We start from the raw sequence: 24,321 nt of genomic DNA, 5'->3' as shown, positions 1-24,321 counted from the left end.
ATACAACCAAGGTGTAAAAATAAGACAATTAAATTGCGTGAAATCTCAATCTAATTTGTAATGAAACTGAGCGCTATTGAGAGCTGCGAAAAGTGTGTAAAACCCTCTGTGTTAATTTGAGTTTATTCTTCCTTCCTTTGCATCGGATCTCTATAAAATGTGACATCAAAAGAACCATGATAAAAAGAGTGGTTATATGTGTGAAAATAAGGCTACATTTATGGCCTCAACATGGTAGTAAAAAATAGAGCATGTCAAAAATGGAGTAGCTTTTTAATGCATGTAGTTAAATGTAAAGCATCGGAAAAAAAGGGGGGACCATTATTATTTATCCCTTGTGCGCGCGCTTGTGTGTGTGTGTAGGGGGGTATTTGGGGTATTTATTTTTATTTTTAAAGTAGACCTATATCTATCACGTATGGGGCTTGGGCGTCAACGAGACAAGGCCGCCCAGTTGACCTTCAAAATAGTTCATCAAAATTAGTGATGCCAAGAGAAAAGGGACATCAGTGGATAATGACTGTGAAATTAGGAAACGGGAGGCTGGGGCTATGCAAATGACAGGACAAGCCATGTGCGCAAGTCAAGATGGACTGCATATTAAGACGTAATGGGGGGGGGGGGGGGGGGAATTAATATAGCATTTTCCTACTTGCACCCCTTATGTCTGCTGCTGTAAGTGAGAATGTGTTCACACCAGAGTCCTGCATGGACAGTCTCTATCTCTCTCTCTCTTTCTCTCTCTCAGGGGTCAGAGCAGCACTGCACGTTAGCATAGCAGTATAGCGTTGTGCAACAAAGTTAACTGAGAGCATCAAAGCTGCTCCGTCCTGTTTGACATCACTGCCCTTTCCCTGCTCAGTCCCACTGCAAGCTGTTCATTATGGAGCCTCTTTGTTTTTGGTTTATGCTCAGGGGTAGAGAGAAGACACAGAATTAAGGTGATATGCATGCAAGGGCGCGTGTCAAGAGGAGTACCCTTAGTAGCTGCACAAGGTTCTAAACAGCTAAATTGCATTCAGAAATGCATGAAAAATTCAAAGGGGGGGGGGGTGTCATTAGCTACGAAGGCCCGCCACACAATTTGGATAACCTTGGAGAAGACAGACTTGTCATCTCTAATGTCCCCTCTATCAGCCGGCGACGAGACACGCGGCACATTTAAACGCGCGACACTGCCACATGTACGTGCGCACACAAAGCCCGTCACCGGAGAAAAACACACACCGTAACAACTGCGTCTCAGTTGCCTGTTTGTCACCCAAATGTCAGCGGAAGGAGCTTTTAATGGTATCGCACATCATAGCAGTTGAGTGGCAGCATGCAGAGTCTCCTACGCCTCCGGAGCAATTAAGGCACCCTGACAACTTGCAAGGGCCCTCTCTCTCTCTCTTGCTCTCTCTCTCCGGTGTCACAACAAATCACTGGTTTTGAGGAGTCATGCACTCACACCTTTCCGGCTGGAAGTTAGTTAGTCAGAGGCCCCCGCGTGCTGCACTGTGCCTCCTTGTCGTGCCCCTCCCTCCCCTCCTCTGGGCACTGCGTATTTCTCTGCATTAATAGATAACCGGTGACAGCACTCTCTAATGACATGTTCTCACATGACATGTTGTGCGATCGCAAACTGAGGAGAGGTCCCCTGCCTTTGGTTTGTTAGGAGATTGGGGGGTCTTTCACGTTCCTAGGTATGGCATATTTGTCATGCGGCATTAAACGGCAAGCTCTGAGAGGCATCACAACACATGTGGATCACGTATGGCTTGTACGTGAGTCTAGTGGGGTGGGGCGGTACTTACGCCCATGAGGGTTGATAGTTGATAGGTGTGTTTGAGGAGTTTGGTGGGGGGTGGAGCCAGGGGGGCAACACTCCAGGTGTTATACTCAGTAACAAGGGCGGGGCCGCAGTACCCTTATAGCTCTCTGGCTTACGTGTCTGTTGTTGGTGTGTGAAGTATGCGTCCCTGACAAGTAGTCAACCTGTGGCATACTCACGTCTCTCCTCTCGCTGTGGACAGAAAATAGGTGCTGCGTGTACTACCTTGTGCTTACTTATGTCTAATTTATCCTCTGTCTGACGGCCGTGTATTTATGCCTCGCCAAAATGTAATTTATTTTCACAGAGGGACGCGGTCGTATAATTTACACTTTAAATTGTATCAGTTGTAACCTGTACTTTCCTGTGCTTTTTTTTTGTTGCAAACTGCTAATAAAGTATTCAATCAATCCATCAGTTACATTTTGCTCTGTGCATGACACACTCATGTATGCTCATGCTGCCACGTGAGTGCTTGACACCCCTGCTGTGTGTGTGTGTGTTGCAGGTTCCAGTGTCAGTGGCTATGATGACACCCCAGGTGATAACTCCTCAGCAGATGCAGCAGATTCTCCAGCAACAGGTCCTGAGCCCACAGCAGCTCCAGGTTCTCCTCCAACAGCAACAGGCCCTCATGTTACAGCAGGTACATAAGACCACCACGCCATCTTCTCCACCATCCACACACACACACACACACACACACACACACACACACACACACACACACACACACACACACACACACACACACACTGTAGATTGGCTCTGGGGCTCTGTACTTAAGTTGGCACCCACCTTTTTTCCCCTTTACATCAAATCTCCTTGCCGGTAATAGCCGATCTACAAGCTCACAACGTGTCACATGCGGCGACGCGTTCTGAGCTTGTAGATCAACTGTTTTCTGTGAATGTTTACTTATTTTTCGCGGAATGTTTGCCTTATTATGACATGCCCAGAATGGGGACGCTAGGGTTCATGTGGTTAAGAGTTAAACTAACACTCTGTCTGAGGTTCATAAAATAACATTTTCTTTGCAAGATATGCTGTTGCTGTGACAACTAAACAATTGATGCGAGCCTTGGTGACAATGTGCGTGGACCCACATGAGACATTGTCACGTTACGGAACACACATTCAGACGGCAGTCTGCAGTAGATGCAGTGTTTAGGCATGATCATTTATAGATGAACTGTTGCTCGTCAAAGAAAGAAAAAAGGCAATCTAAGAAGAACCTTCCCACATTCTGAGTGTGTCCCCCTAATGGTTAATTAATGCCATTAGGAATAGGTTGTACGACCACGCACGCCCAAACACACACACACACGCGCATGCGCACACACGCACAGGCACACACTGGCACACAGGCACACACACACTGAGTGACTGAGTTTCTTTCTTCTTCCTTTCCTCACAAGTGTCCTCCCTATGTCTTCCTGCAGCAGCAACTCCAAGAGTTCTACAAGAAGCAACAGGAACAACTCCATCTTCAGCTCTTACAACAGCAGCAGCAGCAGCATGTGGGCAAGCAGAGCAAAGAGGTAGGTTGACATCACACGCACGCACGCACACGCGCACGTGCACGTGCACACGATTGCCTGCCATTTAACCAACAAGCCCCCCTCCCTTTGGCCAGACAGAGCATGGAAGGCATGTGTGATCCCTCCCTCAACCCCATCTGCTTCCAGGCTGTGGTTAGAGAGAGAGAGAGAGAGAGAGAGAGAGAGAGAGAGAGAGACTGGGAGAGAGAGACAGAGAGAGAGAGAGAGAGAGGAAAGGAAAGTGCACTCATGCTTCTGATTAGCATGTCAGACTGGCTGCGTAAAAGTGCAGCCAACAGCTGAATAGTACCAACAGCAATGGATTCACCCTTCTTTCTTTTTTTTTTACAGACCAGGGGGTATGGGGTCATTGATTCGGCTCTGGCAATGAAATAAACGACATCATTTTTCTTTTTCTTTTCTTTCAAGTAAACAAGTGTCCTACACAACAAAGAAATGACCGTTCCTGTGAGTCGTCTTGTAGAACATTATGGAAAGGCAGAGGGGGAGAGAGAGGCAGGGATGCAGAGCCAGGATAAAATATATAAATCTGAGAGGCTTTCCTTTGGTAATTAACATGGAAATGGCAGTGTGAGAGAAGCCATGTAATTGTGAGATATCAGCGCAGCGAACGCTCCAAGCTTTGTTGCCCGCATTAGTTTTTTTTTCTGTCCCTCTCTCTCTCTCTCCCTCTCTCTCTCTCTCTCTCTCTCTCTCTCTCTCTCTCTCTCTCTCTCTCTCTCTCTCTCTCTCTCTCTGCCTCTCTCTCTCTGCCTCTCTCTCTCTCTCTCCCTCCTTCACTATCTTCTATTACTCTTTCCCTCTGCACTCAGTTCAGTGCATTTTAATGACCGGCGGATACAGGCATCACTCTGGACAAAAGAAAATTATTATTGCGCTGGTCCAAAAGAAAGTTCAAAGGCAATCTTTTTTTTCTTCTTCTTTTTTTTTACCCCGCTGAGATCCACGTTTTAGAGAAGAGAGAGAGTGTTGAGGAAAATTAAGCCAAATATTGAAAACACGCACGCACGCACACACACACACACACACACACACACACACACACACACACACACACACACACACACACACACACACACACACACATACACACACACACTCTCTCGCACACGCACGCACACATGCACGCACACACACTCGCTCATATTCGTGCTCTGTCAGGGGCTACAACAGCTTCAAAGTCGCAGCTCGCTAATTAATGAACTGCGGGCTTCAGTTTGGACAAGTTGTGGCGTGATGCTCCCATAAATCAACATGACAGCGGAGCTCCACGGCCTCAGATAGGACCTGTCACCAAGTCGCATCTGATGTAAACACCAGAGGAGCACGGAGGGAGGGAGGGAGCACGGAGGGAGGGGAGGGAGGAAGGGAGGGGGCACGAGGAGGTGCAATTGATCAGTTGAATGAGGCAAGAGCGGAGGGGGGAGATGGGAGGGTTAAGAAGAAAAACAACTTTTGAAGCGTATTATGTATGATCACAGGAAATGGATGCAGCCTCGAGAGGTTCTCCTATTTGACAATGTCCCCCCGCCCCCCCCAACCACCCCCCTTCCCGTCTTTTCAATCGCATTTCTAACAGCCATCAAAAGACAGAATAAGAATTATGCTGCGACTCCCTTGTGGCTAGTAGACAATAACCCCCTGTTGTTGCTTTGTGCCCCCTTTTATTTTAAAGACATCGAAATTAAGTTTTTCTTCCTTTTCTTTTTTCTTTTTTTTCAAAAGATCTTTAAGTTTACATTTGAAGCTCGACAATAAAGGCCTGCCACTGTCACTCTTTATCATTAGTGTTTGTCTCTATCTCTCGTGCCACTTCTTGTTAACCTCTTATTTGTTCTATCGACTCCGGGGTTTTCTTTTGAATGTGCCCGCATGCTGGGAGCAACACAAGAGCTCCTGTCAGCAGATGAACACCAGAAGAAAGAAATCTTGAAGGGGAGAGAGAGTTAAATTAATTTGCAATTTTTACCCCGTGGGTTTAAAAATATAGATTATTCATATTATTATTATTTGTTTATTTTGCATCTTTTTTCTAAAACCACCTATTTATTTAGTGTACCGATGAAAGACGTTCCCTATGAACTCTCACCCGCCACGACACCTGCATCATTGTCTCCAGCTGTCAAGGCAGCCAAGGAGAACAAGACAACTGTAGATGAGAGAAACTTCTCGCACACTGATAGAAGAAGAAGAAGAAGAAGAAGAAAGAAGACTCTTTCAGATATAGGATAGATCAGAGATCACAGGCCTTATGTATGCTTCATTTCACTGAAACCTCAGACAGATCTTTATCATCACTCTCTCTCTCCTCTCATTCTCCTGTCTCTCTCTTATTTTCTCTCTCTCTTACACTTCTGTCTTATTGTCCCCTATTTCAGCACAGATAAGCTCACATAGGAGCTTGTGAACAAATCCAGTTATGAATACCCCATAACCCACACACACTGGACTAATGTGAGAAGACCTTCCTTGCCTTCCTTTTAGACCGGCACAGCAGGGCATAGAACAACAAACGTCATCTTCTTTTTTCATTTTATTTTTAGTGAACCAGCACTCTATTGAGCAGATGGAGGGGGCAAGTTTTTTTATATTATTGTTTTTAATCTGGCGGTGCCAGAGGGACACAGAGCCGCCGGGCATCTGACCCGACGGCCATGTTGCACAGAGACCTTTTTTTGTGTGCGCTCAATTGTGAGAAGTAAACAAATAAAAGTGGTGTATCCTGTGTTTGGTAACAGGGTGCGGTGCACAGCTTGGCAGCCGTGGCACCTCTGTGAATGCCCCCTGTCCACCACCCTCCCACAACTGGGCCCTGTATACTCATATACGGTCCTAATATCCTGTCCCGGTAGGCATGTTTATTTTGTTTGGCCTCTCCTTATCTGTCAGAGAGTAACATAACAAGGTGAGCTTTGTCTCACTCTCTGTCCTTATCTCCGCGTTGTTTGTCGGGTCGGTAATGATGCATATTTTCTGACAAAGAGGCCTAGCGCTTGCTGTGACTGTGGGTTATGAAAGGGTTAAAAGTCTCTCGCCCCCCTCTCCATTCCACACTCGCGCACACACACACACACACACACACGTGCATGCACGTGTGCACGTTATCTAAATAGCATCTCCCATTTGTTTTTATTCTGAGAAGATCGGAGCGGGATATTAGATCATTTCCTTTTATTTATTGTTCCGACTCTCACTCTCTCTCGATCCCCTCTTCATTCTCTCTTCTCATCTCTCACCCCCCTCTATCATCTTCTCATCCCACGTTAAGTTCACACGTTTCACTTCCCAGGGACAAACAGTTTTGTTTGGGGGGGGCATTATTTCCCACCAAAATCAAGACAGTATGTCACTAAAACATGTCTCTCTCAGTGCAACAGGCACACACCCATTTATTTCCTCAGCCAGTCCATAATATGTGATACTGTATTTACCACAGCTTAACTGATTGCTGGGTGGAGGGTAGAGGGGCATACAGTATATTGTTGCTGTCGGGTAGAAACCTTGTATCTCCATATTTAAACCTTTTTTTTGTGTGTAAATGAATGCCCTACTTTGTCATACTACACTGTAGTGTCACTGTAATAACTACAGTGTCACACAAAAGTAGCAAATATATCCGATCTACAAGCTGAGCTTGTAGATCTGCTATTTTTTAAAATTTTTAAATAAAGGTGAAAGTGATTAATTGTGTCTCTGGGATGTATAAATATTTAACCAATGAAAAGTATTAACTAGAGCTTGTGACAAAATGATAACTACAATGGATACATGGGAACACAGGTTATTTTCTTCCATTTCCTGAAAAGTATGTTTTTGACATACAAGGTTTCCACCCAACAGCGATGTTTCCTTGTGTTCAGTGCCATGCCTGGGAGAGTTGCAAGAGTGGCTGGGGTGGTTATTAAGCACTTTGATTTAGTCACACGTTGTTTGCTGAATTATGAATGGCTGTAATTAAAATCCTGTGGCTCTTATTATGAATGATTAACTATGTTGTTTCACTGTTTGTCATTTGCCTCCCGACTCGTGGTTAATTAAGAGAGAGAGAGCGGTAACAAGAGATGTACGCTTTACCTGTCTTTTAAGTGCGCGGCCAGCCGATATCCACACTGAAGGCGAAATGTGTGAGAATTAACATTTCGGTATAGGCTGTTTCGTGTGAGCTGTTTAACAGTTTCTCTCTTGTTCACACACAGCAGAGTGTTGACACAATGTGTTTATCTTTTACCTTCGTAAATATGAACAGCGTTGAATTCATGTGCCGGTTCAGATCCATACATACAGTGTTTAAACACAGCATTTGCATGGTCCCTTTGTAGCTTCATATACAGTTCCATATGTAAACCTGTATGTCAAGCTTCACGTGTTTACCCTGCCAGCTATATTTCCCATACAGTAAGTGTATTTGCTTATGGTGTGTCTCTTTTTTTTTCTCTCCCTCTCTGTCTGTGTGTGTGTGTGTGTATTTGTGTATGAATGTGTGTGTACGTCCCAAAGCAGCAGGTATCTGCGCAGCAGTTGGCCTTCCAGCAGCAACTCCTGCAGGTCCAGCAGCTTCAACAGCAGCATCTGCTCAACCTCCAGAGACAAGGGCTGCTCACCATCCAGCCGGGCCAAACGGGCCTACACTCGGGCCTACACTCCCTCACTCAGGGTCAGTACTCATGCAGGCCTACAAACTTCCCATTGTCTTCCCATGGGGTTAATAACCTTGCCCCTTTTGATGTGAAATTCGCTGATTTTGAATCAGAAATAGATCACCTACGTCAGCGGTTCTCAACCTGTGGGCCTACTGAAAACGAAACAGTGATGCATGCCCACTGAAAACCAAAGAGTGATGTGTGCCAACTCAAATTGAAAGAGTAGTATGCGTGCCCAGAGTGGTCTGGGGGCATGTCCTCTCTAGGTAGAAGGCTGGTGGCTACACTGTGTCATTATGACATCATAATGTTGCTTTCTGTGCCAACTCAAAGCGAAAAAGTGACGTGTGTTCAGTATCGACCGTCAACAAAACCAGCTCCTATAGTTTACTTTCACAATGAGTGATTTAGGAGAAAGAGATGCGTTGATGGTGAAGCAGGTGGATGCTTGGGATTTTTAACCTAAATCCCATTGTTCTGATGTGAGATCATATATATATATACTGTGGCAAAAGAAATACTTTATGTATTCTGTGTATTTCTCAGCAAAATGTAGAAATGTCCAGGGAAGGACATCAAACAGGCCATTCCACGTCATTGCGTGCACAGAATGTCTGCACTTATACACCGGTAGATACCGGGAGCTGATGGTACTGTAGGTGTGGCGCTGCACCTCAGCAATCAATCTCCCTGGGGTCTAGTAAAGGGCCTAGACTCCCTTTTCACTCTGCTGATACTGACAATAAGCCACTCCGACCTATTTACTTAAATACATTTATTGTTTGTCAAATATCTTTTTTTCACATTTTTTTTTTTCAGTTTAAAATGTTATTTTGTCGAGCAAAAGGGTTTGTGTGACTAAGTATACAGTACTACAGTACTACTCACATAAACTACGGAAACACAGATTAGATCATCTGCAGTCATATCTCTCTCTCTCTCTCTCTCTCTCTCTCTCTCTCTCTCTCTCTCTCTCTCTCTCCCTCCCTATTCCACCAGTCTCTCAGACTAGTTTATTCTTCATCTTGTATACAATTTGATTCGATTTATTTAATTGCTTGCAACCCTCATACATAGAAGGTTAAAAGGGCAGGCAATTGAGTAAAAAAAACAACAAGTACAACACACACACACACACACACACACACACACACACACACACACACACACACACACACACACACACACACACACACACACACACACACACACACACACACACACACACAGAGAGAGAGACACTTCTTTCCACTGTGGTTCCCTTACACAAAATCTAAAAAACGTAAGACGTACATAAATAAAACCGAGACTACAACCTTTTAAAAGGCTAAAACAATTTATATCAAGTACAGTCCTAGCAAATAAAGAATAAATACTGAATGTTTTGTTGAAACAATAGCCTAAAATAAACCATTAAGATAAAGTGAGACTGTGTCACTAAATTACAATATGGCAATACATTAGGAGCTAATAACATGATCAGTATGCTACCCTCTCAAGTAACCAGGATTTTGTTCTACCTTTAAAAGTGATCAGGCTAGGATTACTCTGATAAGTCTATTCTGGGCTGTCTACTTTTAATGAGTTTAGTTAAAATCTCAAATCATGTAGTACAAGCAAAATGTATTTAAAAAAAAAAATTATTATTATTTTTTTACAACACTAGCTCAATTATCATCCATTGCCTCAGTGACGGTGTCAGTGAAACAGAGGTGATCGATTGCAGCGGGATGCCATGTCCTTCAACTCTCTGTCCCACCCACTTTATACACCGTGATCGCCACCCTGCACGCTTGTGTCCAGTGGCAAAATCCCCTTTAGCCTAGAGGAAGACTGGCTCCATTGTCACCCACCAACTGCCGCTGAACCCGTCATTGTGAAACAATTCTGCTAGGTGATACTGACTCAATGTTGTTTGGCCAGGAAGTTTGTTGCTTTATTTGTTTTTTAATATTTTCTCAAGGAGCGGCCTTGACAAAGACGTCTTTCGAGACCTTTTTTTTTTTTTTTTTTTTTTTGGAACATGACATTGACTGTTCATTCCCGGCTAAGACAAACAGTTTTGAAATAACAAGATAAGCTGGATGAAAAAAAAAATGGGAGGGCATGGGGGGGGGGGGGTTGAGGGTGCTTAGGTAATGGGCAAACACAAACAGGGTTTGTACAGTCCTGTTATTGTTTGGACTAGTTATGGAATCACTTATCCGCTAGCAGACGATTGCCATAGGCACAGGCGTGTAGGGCTGATGTGTTGTGAGTCAGTGAGAGAGTGTGTGTGTGTGTGGGTGTGTGTGTGACTGTGTGTGTGTGTGTGTGTGTGTGTTGCTGAATTACCCCATGTCAGATGGCTGGCAAACACGCACACACCCCTTGAGTAAAGCATCACACTGCTGATATGGTGATGTACTGTACTCTTTACTTGATTTCACAACAGCTTCCAGAACATCCTGTTTATACGAGTCAAAATACCTTTTAGGTTATAGTAAAGTCAACACTATTGTTAAATACTGACCGAGCATCTGACCTTTTTTTTTTCTTCTGACGAGAAAGCTCAGAATACAAAGGCCTTTTCTTTGGCATTGTTTCCATAAACAAAAAAATTGGGAAGGAAAATGTAGTATTTGATGGTATAGTATAGACAGTTATAGTATTGGTCAGTTTGCCTTAGTTTCATTCTAGGGGTGCACGATTAATCGTTCATCATATCGACATCGTCCGATATACACAAAAAAAATCAATATTGGTCAAATCGGTATAGGCAAAATAATCCTTATGTTTAGCTTTTTTACATAATTGTAAAGCTTTTTTGATGATTTAAGGCTGCAGATTCAATTAGTGTTCTAGGGAAGCATTCAAAATGGTCTACCTCTAGAACAAATGAAAGAAAACAAGTTGGAAAAATGTTAAGTAAAAAATACATATTCTTTTAACTAACATGTGCATCTGTATGCCTAATCAGGTAATAAGAAAGTTATTATAATTATTATTTACGATTTATTATTTTTATGAATACTATTAAAATGTGTCCAATCTGTATGGTAGAGTATGTTAATACAATATAACTTATACAATTGGGGTGGTTGTATTTTGTCTCCGTGCTCTTCTATTGAGACATTTAGATCGTGTCAAAGGTCATGTCTCACCTAGGCACAGGATCTGACACAAATTAAATGTATCCCCTGCTAAGCAGGCAGGCTCTATTAAGTCAATGGAAACCAGGTTCAAATCCGGGTAGAAGAGAAAAGTTACATAGTGCAGCTTTTAAGTCTGCATTTAATAACAGTTACTGTATAACAGGTGTAAGGTAAACCCTACTGGAAACCTTTATTGCAATATCAATATTGATTTGACCATGCAATTAATGGTTATCATATATCAGCCAAAATTTCATTCTGTCGTTATCTGGTTAGACCCATTCTTGGAATGCATCGATGGATCCCTCTGTGTCTAAGACAGCTGTTAAAACACTTAGCTTCAGTTGCCGCCAGTCCCCCCCCCCCCTCCCACTCCCACCACCCCTCCAGTTTCCCTTCCTATTCTACACATTTTCTGCTTCACTGTTTGAAGTTATTGATGACCTTTCTGTTTTCCACATCGCTACACTCTTTCATGCACCAGCGGGTCAGGCCTATAGAGCTCAGATCTAATCTTCAATATTCCGCTAGTAGTTAGCACCGCAATGGGAATGATGAGCTGATCTGCTGCCGTTTGGACCCTGCTGATTATGTGTTCAGACTGAGGGGGGGGCAGAGGAATTAGTGTGACTTTTAACTGATGCTGCCCCAACCCCCCTTTCTATTTTTTTATTTTAATATGTAGCTATCAGCATAAAATTGGAAATGGAATGTTTTGTCTCGTGCATGGCACCGATGCCAATGTTAGTAGCAGAAATATCTCCAAACAGAGTACAATAGAAGCATAAAATACAGTAGAAGGGCTTGCTGTGCGTATGCGGAGAGTAGTTCTGCTGTTGCAATGTGGTGTGCTTTTAATTCAGTTAAAATGTGTTGTTTTTTTGTGGGTGGAAGAGATAGATTTTTGGAATGAAGAGTCACATTCAGTTTTCCTCACGGAAATATAGTGGAACTAATTGAGTATTAAGCTTGTAGATAGCGGTTTGGGTGAAGAACAATTGCTCACTTTATCTGGACTTTAATTTGTTTCTCTTGTGGTAAATTCTTTTGACGTTAATGTTCAAAGTCTTGGAAGCGGCCAGACGGTATCTGTTCTAAATTATAACAATGTGTTTGGGGAGGATATAATTCCCATAAATATAAATTTGATCCAGTGGCTCCACCTCTATTCTCCTCACAAAAAAAACTCTCCTCTTGACCCGATCACAGTAAGCGAGACAATGGCATTGCTCCATGTTTCTATCCCCAGGTGCAGCACCAGGTGGGTGTGTGTGTGTGTGTGTGTGTGTGTGTGTGTGTGTGTGTGTGTGTGTGTGTGTGTGTGTGTGTGTGTGTGTGTGTGTGTGTGTGTGTGTGTGTGTGTGTGTGTGTGTGTGTGTGTGTGTGTGTGTGTGTGTGTGCGCGCGCGCGCGCATTGCCACACATCTCACCCATCTCCCTGATTGGCTAAAATGTCTTGTGTGGCCCAGCTGGCCTCCCACGCTGCTCCGTAACAGACTGAGTCCTCGTAGCTCGGACAACATTAGTTAAGCTGTCGAGAACAGGCCAGTGGGACAGTGACAAGACAAATTCGTCGGTAATATGAAAGTAAAGAATGTGGCGCGCCATGAAGCGCTCACAGCGTATGCAGCACATGGGGGACAGCGGTGGGTAATGTGGTCGACCTGGCAGTGATTGATATGTGCACCAGTGGGCTACTGGTAATAGTTCCTACAGCATTAGGACAGGACATATTTTAGGCCTAAGGGGTGCGTATCAGCAGGCCAGTGATTACGGCAACATAAACAGGGGTGCAGCAGAGGTCCCAGCCTGACGGAACAATAAACTAATAGCAGTGTCACTACCCCCTGCCCATGGCACCGGCTCTCTCTGTGTGAGAAGTAACAGCCCGCTTTAAAGAGCCAGGAGCACTGGGGCCATTTTTTATTTGCTGGATGATGGCCTGCAACTGATGTCATTATGAACCTTAAATCAACTTTCTGCTTGCTTGAACATGGTCACCTGGGTACAGGGGGACAAGGACAGGAAAAGGTTGAAGAGCTCGGCCCTGTCTGTGTGCCAGAGCTACCTGCCGAGGTAAAATTGAGTTGGGAGGCCAGTGATCAATCAAGTGTCCCCAACAACATACATTTTTTAAAGTGCTTGTCCGTGTTTCCCAGTCATAATGAGTGGAATAGTTGTGTTGAAAAATGGGAAGAAGAAACGTAAACCAATCCGGCACTTAAAAGATGGACAAGCTGCAGACCCAAAGAAAGGGGGGATTCAGAGATCAATGTCATTATGTGCCCTCACTGTAATGAGATGGAGAACTCCAATGCAGTTTGTCCAAACACGGAGCACACAATGCCCTCTGAGATGTCCACCTAATGATGTTTTATTGTCATTTATGTGCAGCCATGAGCCATAGCTGTTGCTACAGTTTAAAGAGCTCCAACCAGGTTAGGGTTGGATATGGTGTAGGATGTAAGAAGATGAGAACAGGAGAATAGATGGCAATAAAATCACGGGTGTGGATCCAGAAAGAGACAGCTTGGTCCCACTCTGTTACCCCTCTCATCAGAACAGTCCATCCGCCGCGGTTTCATCCCAGTAAACAGTGGTGTCGGGGGTCACCAGGACTGCTGGGTAATTGAGGCAGTGTGGGCCGCCCTGTCAAGCACGTCGGCTAAAAATACACCGGCCACTGTCACCGGGCACCAAGTGGGGGGAAAATGATTGTTCCCGCTGTCGAAGAGCAGGACACTCACATCACTGGTGACCTTCCCCTTCCAAACCCAACCACAGCACAGGGGGACGAATAAATACGACGCAACTTTTTGCTCCATGGATCCGTTTCACTATACCAAAAAAAACAACAAAAAGATCCACGGTGTCCTTTGATAACGTGTCTGAAAAGCAACAACTGCCGAATTAACATGCCTCTGCACAGAACGCAATATTAAACATGTTTAGCCCGTCAGGGACGTGCACTTCGATTAAGGCACATCAAGGCATTGGCAGAGAATAAGGGAGAAATAGTGGGAGCGCGTCAGAATATTCCGACGAGGAAACACGCTCCTTGGAACGTGGAAAGGTTATTGATTTGTCCTGCAATCATTTCCTGCTCTTTGATATGCAAATGATCCAACGGTAGTGTGAATTCACAGCAATCCTATCAGACTCATTTCACAGTTCTCAGCCCTTCTGCGTCTCTCCGGAGCACTCCGCCTCATTAGGCCAATGTTCTCCATTACCGGCATAATTAAAATCTTTAGTAGCTTATCAAATTAAAAATATTTTTGCTGATCGTATTGAGATCTTCACCACATAGTTATTTTCCACAACAGGAATAAATTAAGACTAAGCATTTTGCACACAATGTATTACAATCTGCTGCTTGAAAGGAGCACTTCTGGTATCTATAGAGCTGGTGATTAGAAATGGGGGGTGGGGGGGGGGTGAGGGATCCGGCGAATATAACCGCCCGAATGAGATAAGCATGTGCAAATCATCTTTCATTTGCCAGTGCTCATTTTGAGAATGGATTTAATTAATTGTAATGTTAAACGAGTGGTCTCGGCCGTTGCTCTGCGGTTTAATTCACCACACATCCAAGGGCTTCTTTCACCATGCTTAAAACATGTGGCTTATTTAAGAAAGGATCTGAATAGCCAATATAAATATGCATATATACTCTCCCCTCCTCCCTCGCCTTTATTGGATATTTCAATACGCTGTTAAAAATATGGGTTACCAAAACACAAGAGTGTTTTGACTGACAATATAAATGGCCAGTGGAAGCTGTGAGCAGCTGAATCTTATTTTACATTTGAGTTTTAGCCTCATTTGTGTCAAATGAAAGCAATCTTTCCCCCCTGCACCCTTAACTGACATACCATAGATGGGCACATGCACACACATACAGTATACCCTATACATTGTGTGCAAACAAAAGCTCAGTTCTGTGAGACATGGAAAATGGGGTGTACAAACACAGCATTATCCTTTCTCATCCCCAATCTGGCCCTGGGTGTCGGGATCCCTGTCACTCAGGAGAGATACAAAAAAGACACACATGCACACTCCGTGGATGTATTTCCACCATGAGAGAAAGAAGGAAAAAAATGTCTTCTGTCTTAAAGGGATTTTTGCCCCCTTTTTTTCAAAGGGCTATGTGAGCTGCAGTATGCTTGACTTGCTAAATGAGGTTTAAGTCTTCTGTGTCAATTGAAGGCGGTGCAGAGCTTTAAGTATTTTGCACATTAATGCGCTTTCGAGAATATTACCCCAGGGTGCTGGAGGGAGTCCTCACATCTGCTATTGTAAACTTTTTGTTGTTGTTGTGATGTGTGTGCATATGTGTGTGTGTGTTCTCCCCATTCTTCGTTGTTGTGGAGAAAATTATGGTGATCATTCCGATTTCATGCCTTGTCTGGATGTTAATTATTTACCATGGGCATGAAATATGCGTGAATGCCAGGAATTTGTGTGTACAAACACGCTTCAAATCACAGGCAGAACGAGAGGGAGGCGGAGGAGGGTCTGATGGTGTGTGTGTGTGTGTGTGTGTGTGTGTGTGTGGGGGGGGGTCTCAGTGCATTACCCTGTTGTGGAATATTTTCTAATTAATACTCAGCTTTGTTTACAGACGCTTTGATTTAATTATGTGACGAAGACAGTCGGATTAGCCGTTAATTGATTTAATTATCCAATTTGTTTGTTTCAGGCATGATTCCAGCCGATCTGCAGCAACTGTGGAAGGAGGTGACGAACACATACGTGAAGGAGGAGCAGCACAACAACAGCAGCATCAACAACAACAACAGCAACAACAATGGCCACCGGGGTCTTGACCTGTCCTCCCCGGCGCCACCAAAGAACCCACTCCTCAACCACAACCAGCACGCCTCGACCAATGGCCAGTACATGAGCCACAAGAGAGAAGTGTGAGTCCCAACCCCCTTGCTCAGACGCAGTGTTGCAATGTCCGCTTAATATAAGCGACTTTGGGCTTGTTTTCTGTAAAGTTGCTTGTAAATATTGGTAGTTGCGGGTCACGTTTTTGTTGTGTAGTTGCTTATTTGGGACCCCCAAATTAATATGCATTTGTCTGCGGACCCCCATCTGAAAACATTTTATGCCAGGGACCCCCATACAAGATTTGTGTTGTTAAAATGTTTTAAAAATATTCCCAAAAAAAATAGATTAAAAAATATATATAGCAGATCTACAAGCTCACAACGCATCGCAGCGCAGCGCGATGGGCGTAGATCGTCTATTTTCAAATATCCGATGTTTAAACTGCTCTTGGCCGAGGTTGCTTCTTTTGGGCTTGTTTTCACAAACCAGGTTGCTTATTACTCTCGAAAATTCTGGCAACGCTGTCCCCCACTCCAGGACGTAAACAGTCACTCATGAAAACAAACACGAAATCACACCCAAAAGAATACCATATACCACTCTGTTAATGTTAATATTACACAGCATGGCAATCCTTATTCAAAACCACATAGGGCGTTGTCTTTTATCATGCAACCCCACACTTTACTACTAGTTATTAGGTGTGACATCCTCATTACTGTCATCTTTGAATAACCCAAACAGCCATACCATAAAAAAAGGCAATTTCTCACAGGGCCTCAGTTGATGCTCACACAGGGCTTCACCCACAGATGAATATTAATTTATTTAAGTACTATTTTCATTAAAGGCCAACACAGTCACTTCTCAGTGTGCCAACATCCAGCTGGGGATTCCACAGGAACACCTGGGGAGTTGGAGAGGGATTTGTAGAAGAAAAAAAGAAAAGATTGCAGTAATGGAAATGGGATCACTACACTTTTAATGAGGGGGGTCAAGGGTGGTATTATTTCAGTTGCACATAGGAAACTGCATCTGTGCCTTTCGCTGCATTTTCTTCAGTAGCATTTGGATTGTCACTGTGTTTTTAGCTGCATAAAAGAACACACTCCTGAAACTGTCAACTTCCCTTCAGACTGGGATGTTGCTGACACATTTAGAAAAACATGTTTAAATTATGGCCATAAAATCACAACATTTGCAAGAATAACATAAATTGTGTTGCTAGATAGCAAAATCCATGCTCTAGGCATTCCACACATTGAACATTATACAGCAATTAATAGCAGTTATTTGTTAATGTAAGGCATCAAATGTTTCAGAACAAGGATCCAAAGCCGCCAAAACGTCTCTTATCAAATCTCCCGCCAGGTTTATGAATTGTCTAAAATGCTCTTTGAGCCATGGCTGTGTCTTCAAGGAAGGAATTAATTTGGCATCCAATACGTCTACTTGTTTGCTCACACTGAAGCATGATCTTTGAACTGCTAGCGAGGAGCCTCCAGGCGCAGTGAGCTCACCGCATTACATCTGACTCGTGTTTCAGCCATCAAAACCTACGTGTCATTATGAAAGCAAGGCGGACAAAAACACATTTAGCACACTAAACCATCAAGCCTTGGGAGGTGAAGAGGGGTTCACACACACTGCTTGTGTGTGTGCATGTGCGTGTGTGCATGTGTGTGTGTGTGTGTGTGTGTGTGTGTGTGTGGGGGTGTGTGTGTGTGTGTGTGTGTGTGTGCGCGCGTGCGTGCGTGTATATGGAGGGTGGACAAACAAGCCGGTGGAAAGGTCCCTCTGACTGACACATTTAGGCGGAAAATACTGTGGTTTGGCAAGACACAAATAACAGTCAAAATAGAAGAGTAGTACTTTTTTCAGTTTTTATTTATTTATTCTTTGTAAAGTGGTGTCATTAGTTTCAAAACAGACAAAGCCGCAGCAACCTAAAGTGGCTTATTCTTTTTGGGGAGATTTTCATAGTCCCCCTCTTCCAACACACATGCACGTACGCGTAGATTCACACATATAAACACGTGTGCACAGGGAAGAAAATAGAAGTGCGCTAGCTCCAGTTACACCTCTCCCGGTTGAGAGTGTGCACAGGCTTCCTGTGAATCATCCAGTGTCAAGCTGACTTTTTCTCGTGTTGCCATGTGGCTGAAGACTAAAGCCTAATCGGAGAGAGAGAGAGAACGGGGAGGGGGGGGGGGGTATTGACACGCTCACTCCATCACACGTCCTCACAGCATGCCAACAAACAAGGCGAGCATCAGTGGCAAGGGAAGGGAACAACAATTCTCCGTTGAGGGCTACACGAAACATCGGAGGAGACGTGCATGAGAGCCCCCCTCCCTGGCCCTGTGCTCACTGTCAAGGATTAAAGAAGACGTCAACAGCAGTTTAGCACACGCTCTAGTGAAGAAGGCAATCTGGGGGCTGAATATTCTCCCCCAGTATCTTAGATCTGTCAGAAAGCCAAGCAGGTGATTCTCACCCCCACTCCTCTCTCGCTCTCTCTCTCTCTTTCTGTCTCTCTGTGCTAGGCTAGGTGGGCCACTGAACAGCGACTTCCAAATTTCAAACATGCAATTTACTAAGAATCAGATGACTGATACCAAATGAGAGCGCGAAAAAACAAAACCAACATATCTTATTAAACTCTGGATGATGCTAATTTAGATTCACGCACCCAATAATCCATCCTTGTTCAATTTGGCAAAAAAATAATTAATCACAGAACTATATTGAGAGCATTATTCCCCTCCTTTGATGATGCAGACTCCATTCTAATCAGAAAAAAAGATACATTAAGCGTGATTATTCCACACAAGTCTCTGAGAAAACGGCGTTTATAATCCAGGGATTTGAATAATCAGGTTGGAGATAATGGGTTGGGCCGGCCTGGGCGTAAATAGAGAGCATCCCCACTCATCCTCCCAGTGCTGAACTTAATGAACTTTTAATTGATGCGGTTCCGCAAGTCCTTTTGTCATGCAACAGAAACAAGCCTCTGTGCTGATGGACCTGTTTTCCCGGCTGGCTTCAGATTGGTTTACAGCAGACCCTAAGTACCATGTAGTTAGTTTCATGTGTCATATAAAATCTGCCCAGGCACAGCGACGCCTGCAACTAAAACCTTAAGTGCATCCACAGGCATCACTCGCCGGCTTTGCACTTCCGTCTTAAGGAAGGAGTAGAAATTCAATCACCGCCGGGCTTGACACGCCGACGATGAGGTGCACACGGTTGCTTTTAGCTGTCTCAAAGAGCACCCTTTGGCAGGGCAGGCTGGGAGGTTTGTTTGTCTGGACGGCAGTCTTGATATGGGCCAGGGCTCTCCCTTTGACAGTCAAGTCAGTCAATCTGTCTCCCTGTCAGTTGGTCGGCCTGTGTGGCTCCCCAGGGCCAAGTCCCCTCCCTCTCGGACGCAGAGGGAGAGAGACGGGATACCCCAGTGAGCCAGGTCGCCTTTTGTTCAATGATTTGCTTATTTAAATGAAATGCTTCCGATCTGTATCTGACATCAATTCCCATTCCACTGGATGGGCTTTGTAACGGGGAGCGTCCTCACACACAAAGCACTTGGCCCACTTTACTTCCCAGCAACCATCAGTAACCACAGCTCAGGGACTGTAACTCAGCAATCTGTTAAGGAGATAAATAATCTGATTTGGCACAACACTCCACTCTCTCTTGCCTTTCATTTGTCTTACACCAGGAAAATGATAATGAAATCATTTAGGGTAAACCGTTGAGTGGCAGAGAGAAGAGAGAGGCAAGCGGAGAGACGGGACGGAGTAAAGATGTAGAGAGCTGGAGGAGAGTGGGAGGGGGAGTTCACGGTGGGACTGCTAGACCCATATCGATATCCATGGTGAGGGGAGGGGTGTGTTGTGACTGGGCTTCACACACTACGGTCATACCCTGACCTAGCCCACTGGATATCAATCTTCCCATTTTTCTTTTCTCTTTTCTGTCCTGATAGATTCAGAGCATCTGCACGTTGTGCCATAGATCATTCGTATTTATGACCCAGAGCCTCTCATCAAAAGAGCGGGCCTGGAAAATGACTGGCTGACAGCTGCTGGAGCCCGCCTCTGCAGTTTTGTTGTCTCTGTGTACGGATAAACACGACGGCAACACCTGGAAGGCTGCAGTTGCATTCTCTCTCAGGCTGTCGACGCACTTTTATGTTCCGTCTCTAAAGGAAGCCAATGACACGGTTTCCCCCTCATCGCTGTTATAAGATCATTAGAGTACCCCCTCCCCGGGCTGCCTGACAATAATAGCATCCTGACAGAGCTGCCGAAGGTGCCAGTCAAATTTAACGCAACATGGGAGCTGTGGAGCAGTGTGGTTGTATTTTATTTTATTTTATTTTTTCCATCTCCCGCTCTCTGTCATTCCTAGCGCTGAATGAGTAGGAAAGAGCTATGAGTCCTATGCATGTCTCTTATTAAACTAATGTAGCTCATTTGGCGTACATTCTGTCATTTACCACTGTTTGGCCAGGCACCATTAAAAAAGAGGCTGCCAGTGCCAGCCCATCACATTGCATCACAGTCTCCAGCACACTTCACATTTCATAATCGTATTAATACAGAATTAACCAACATTAGGCCTGTTTGGGAAGAATAAAAAATAATGGATCTCTTTTAAACGAATGAATGAATGAATGAATGAATAAATAAATAGCGCTACCTTCACACACCAATCCACACATTTCCTTGTTAGAATTTAATGGGTTGTCCGCCATCAATTTATTAGCTGTATCAAAACAGAGATCCTTAATGTGTATGCATAATTCATAATTGAATTAAACAAAACAAAAACGGAAAGAAATCAGACTTTTGAGAAAGAGAGGGGGAAAAAAAATCTGCTAACCACATTCATGAATGCTTGACTGCTTCCTAATTGCAATGCAATTATCACATGTTATGAACAATGTGAACTCTTAAGCATGTAATTATAACACGAGGAAACCTGTGACAAGCCTTAAAATTCCGTACTTGAGTTACAGCTTTACCAACATCGATACAAATGAGATTTTAATCTGAACAGCCAATTTAATACTGTTAAAATATTGCTACACCATGATTAGATTTTCTCACATAATTCTTTTCTTTTTTTATGTGTAACTTTAATTCTTGCCAGATGGATATTTAGGCATTTGTTTTGTCTTGTTTTCTTGTTCTGAAAAATCTAAATATCTAACGTTACTCATCCCTCTTAGAATATCCATATGAATGAGAAGGCAGTGGATGGAAGGATTCCCTAATGACACACAATAGCCTGGGTTTTGGGTATAATGAATCTCAACCCCCCCCCCCCCCCCCTCCCCCATCCCACTTCTGGCTCCTGGAGGAGAGCCCGTTACATAAGCAGGGCCTCAGACTGGAGGAGGACTGATGGGTTTGAACACCAGCAGCAGCACCAGGTGGTAGCGATATAGGCCAGTCCCCCAGGCTCTTGTAGTTGAGAGTTGTGTGGCTTGTACAGTGTGCTTGTGTCCATATGGCTGCCTGTCTCTCTCTCGCACCAGACCTTGTCTATACACGTGCAAGTGCACGTACGCACACACGCGCGCACACACACACACACACGCACGCACGCACGCACGCGCGCGCACGCACGCACGCACGCACGCACGCGCGCGCGCGCGCACACACACACACACGCACACACATTGTAGTGCCTCTGATGCTCAGTGCTGGGTATGGTTATCTCCGGTTCTCCTCGCCATATGGAAATTGTTGCAGAGTTAGTTTTTCGGGCAAGCTCCCGATGTTTAGGCTTGATTGTAGGAACGCCACACACCCTCACCTTGGATTGCATGCCCATATTGACATTGTTAACCCGAACAGTGTCAATATGGGCTTGCAATCCAAGTAGATGAAATGGTTCCAGGTGTTTTCTAGGTGTGTTTACTGTCGGTATAGTGGGAAGGTTTTCTCCAGGTGGTTTCCTTCTTGGATACAATTCAGCCAGCCGGGGCAGGAAGGCCAGCACGTGAAAGTAACCCCAAGCAGGCTTGATCAAAGCGCAGACCGCTTCATGGATCACTGGAACTAAATAATGACATATTGATTGTACTCTACTCACACACAGGCGTCCCCCGACGAGAGTCCGCTCTTCCCTGAGTGCCGAGCAAACGGAGATCACACAGCAATACTGATCCCACACGGTCATAAAGTTCAGAGATCACCTTAAAGCCTCTGTTTTCATGTCAAAACTACATGTGGTACACACTAGCTAGTGCACAGGCAGCAGAGTAATGCTAGCCAGCATCATTCTTAATCCAATCCCCAACTAGGCTTTTCACTAGCGAGTCTAGTGAAAGGTCAGTGCGATATGTTCGCCTTTTCACACGATTGTGTGTGAGAATGTGTGTGAGCTGTCATTACGTTGCTGTTAATCAGTGTGTGCTAATTAGTGTTCCTCTGCTCCCTTTCTCTGTTTTGCAGATCTACGCTAGAAGAGGCCACGTCGCTCGGTCACCCTCTCTATGGACACGGAGTGTGCAAGTGGCCCGGATGTGAGGCAGTGTTTGATGACTTCCACTCATTCCTCAAGTAAGTGGAGAAAGTTTAGATGTTTTGTGTGTCCTCAGCTCATCTCTCTCTCTCTCTCTCTCTCTCTCCCTCTCTCTCTCTCTCTCTCTCTCTACCCCCCTCTTTTGTGTCATCTTGCTTCGATTACACCTCTCGTGCTCCCCTGTGTCTCAGAGGCACTACAGGTACAGGTGGTTGTTATTCCTGAGTGAAGTTTGGTGGGTCGAGGCTCTGCAATGTTGTGGCCCTCTTCCATCGCCGAGCGTGCCACGGTGGGGTCTCCACCTGAGTGTGGCGTGGGCCTTTAATTCCTGTGATAAGTGCTGTTCCCATGGTGACAGGGGACATTTTTCCCAAACAAACAACAGGAGGATGTTTATCTGTGGCAGCGACACTTAGGGCGCTCTGCATGTTTGCCCTTGTCACTGGACAGGGGGATTGGTGTGTGTGCTTTGCCTGCCTCACTCAGCCCTTTCTGTCTCTAGCTCCCAATGTTGTTTGTTTTTCTCCTCCTCCTCTCTCATCCTTCTTTCACTTCTTTTCTGTGTCGAAGTATCACTTGTCCTGCTTGCTCTTAGAACCATACACCAACCTTGAATTCGGCCTCTTCTTTAAGATTAGCAAGCAGAAATTCTTTACCCCCACTCATCCTTTTGCATGCACACTTTTTTCTAACTTAATCGGCACCGCTTGCTGTATAGTAGCATCTCCTTGCAATTCAGATTGCTTCAACTTTTGGCTTGACCCTGTTGGGCCATAAGTAAACCTTTTTGTTTTTGCTCTATGGTTTTCCCCATGTGGTTTACTAATCAAACCCTGTGTGCAGTGTGCACTGGGTAATCCAACACATAATAGTACTGTGGCTGCGGAGAGGATGAAAACATCTGCCTGCATTGTGGCAGCAGATCAATGGCTCACTGTCAGCCGGGATTAGTCGCACTTTAAACAAGATATGACACAATTCTATTAACCTAAAACAAGCACTCAGAGAACACAGGGTTTCCTCAGAGATACTGCAGAGAAAGGTGGCGCGGAAGACTACTTCATAGTCAGTTTTAAGGTTTGACTTTCTCATTCTAAGGATTCTTTTGATCCCAGGCACAAATCCAGTTTGAGGATAATTTGTTTTTTGAAAAGTGTTCTTCTAACGTGTTTCACACCATGAACACAGATTGCAGCAATAATCACAACTGAAGTGCTTTGAATTTCAAGGAACGACGAGAAAAGGGGGGATAGGTGTGGTTCCCACATTTATACAACAGAGAACTTGTTTTCTCTGTTATTCAGCCTCTTATTTAAGATTAGCAAGCAGACATCCTTTTCCCTCACACATACACACAGCTTTGGGAGTGTCCCTTTCAATCCATCACTATTTATTGTATTCTGACATTGCCTCACCCTTTGTTTATAGAAGAGAGAGGAATTAAATTTTGCTCGCCCGGTAAAGCTCTGCCTTAAAAAAAAAAGAGTCTGTAAGTGCACTCTGCTATGTTTTTACAAGTGTTTTTATCATGGCAACATCTTGTTTACTTTAGTTGCCTGCCTAAACTGCTTGGAACATGTTAAGAAAACATTTGGGGAGAGTCTCCACAAAGCTGCCTTTGTTTAACAGTGGGCAAGAGTGCAAGCAGCTCACCAAGGTGTTAACTCTCAAACCCTTAAGCACTTCCACATGAAACTAGGGCGCTGATACTGCGGGGCCTCCAAAAAAGAATCGCAAATACAAACAAAGAATAAATCAAGCATAATAATTTTTTTTTTTAACCTTATATGGTGGGC

At 44.4% G+C, this 24,321-nt stretch overlaps 1 protein-coding gene across 11 annotated transcripts in view; it reads left to right on the top strand.

Moving 5' to 3' along the window:
- foxp1b (forkhead box P1b) overlaps positions 1 to 24,321 on the top strand; it is a 184,188-nt gene that overhangs the window by 136,383 nt on the left and 23,484 nt on the right. For 6 of the 11 annotated variants that reach the window (XM_080420968.1, XM_080420966.1, XM_080420962.1 and 3 more), the window contains 5 exons: positions 2,322 to 2,459; positions 3,232 to 3,354; positions 7,873 to 8,029; positions 15,855 to 16,074; positions 22,456 to 22,563. In XM_080420968.1, the coding sequence (XP_080277094.1) occupies positions 2,322 to 2,459; positions 3,232 to 3,354; positions 7,873 to 8,029; positions 15,855 to 16,074; positions 22,456 to 22,563 (746 nt within the window). The remainder of the gene's footprint in view (positions 1 to 2,321; positions 2,460 to 3,231; positions 3,355 to 7,872; positions 8,030 to 15,854; positions 16,075 to 22,455; positions 22,564 to 24,321) is intronic. The other 5 variants (XM_080420967.1, XM_080420971.1, XM_080420972.1 and 2 more) reach the window with 5 other exon arrangements.

The sequence above is a fragment of the Gymnoscopelus braueri genome (assembly GCF_963280865.1).
Source record: "Gymnoscopelus braueri genome assembly, chromosome: 3".
Lineage (NCBI taxonomy): Eukaryota > Metazoa > Chordata > Actinopteri > Myctophiformes > Myctophidae > Gymnoscopelus > Gymnoscopelus braueri.
Note: the sequence above shows the minus strand (reverse complement) of the source record. Positions and strands in the feature narration are given on the sequence as shown.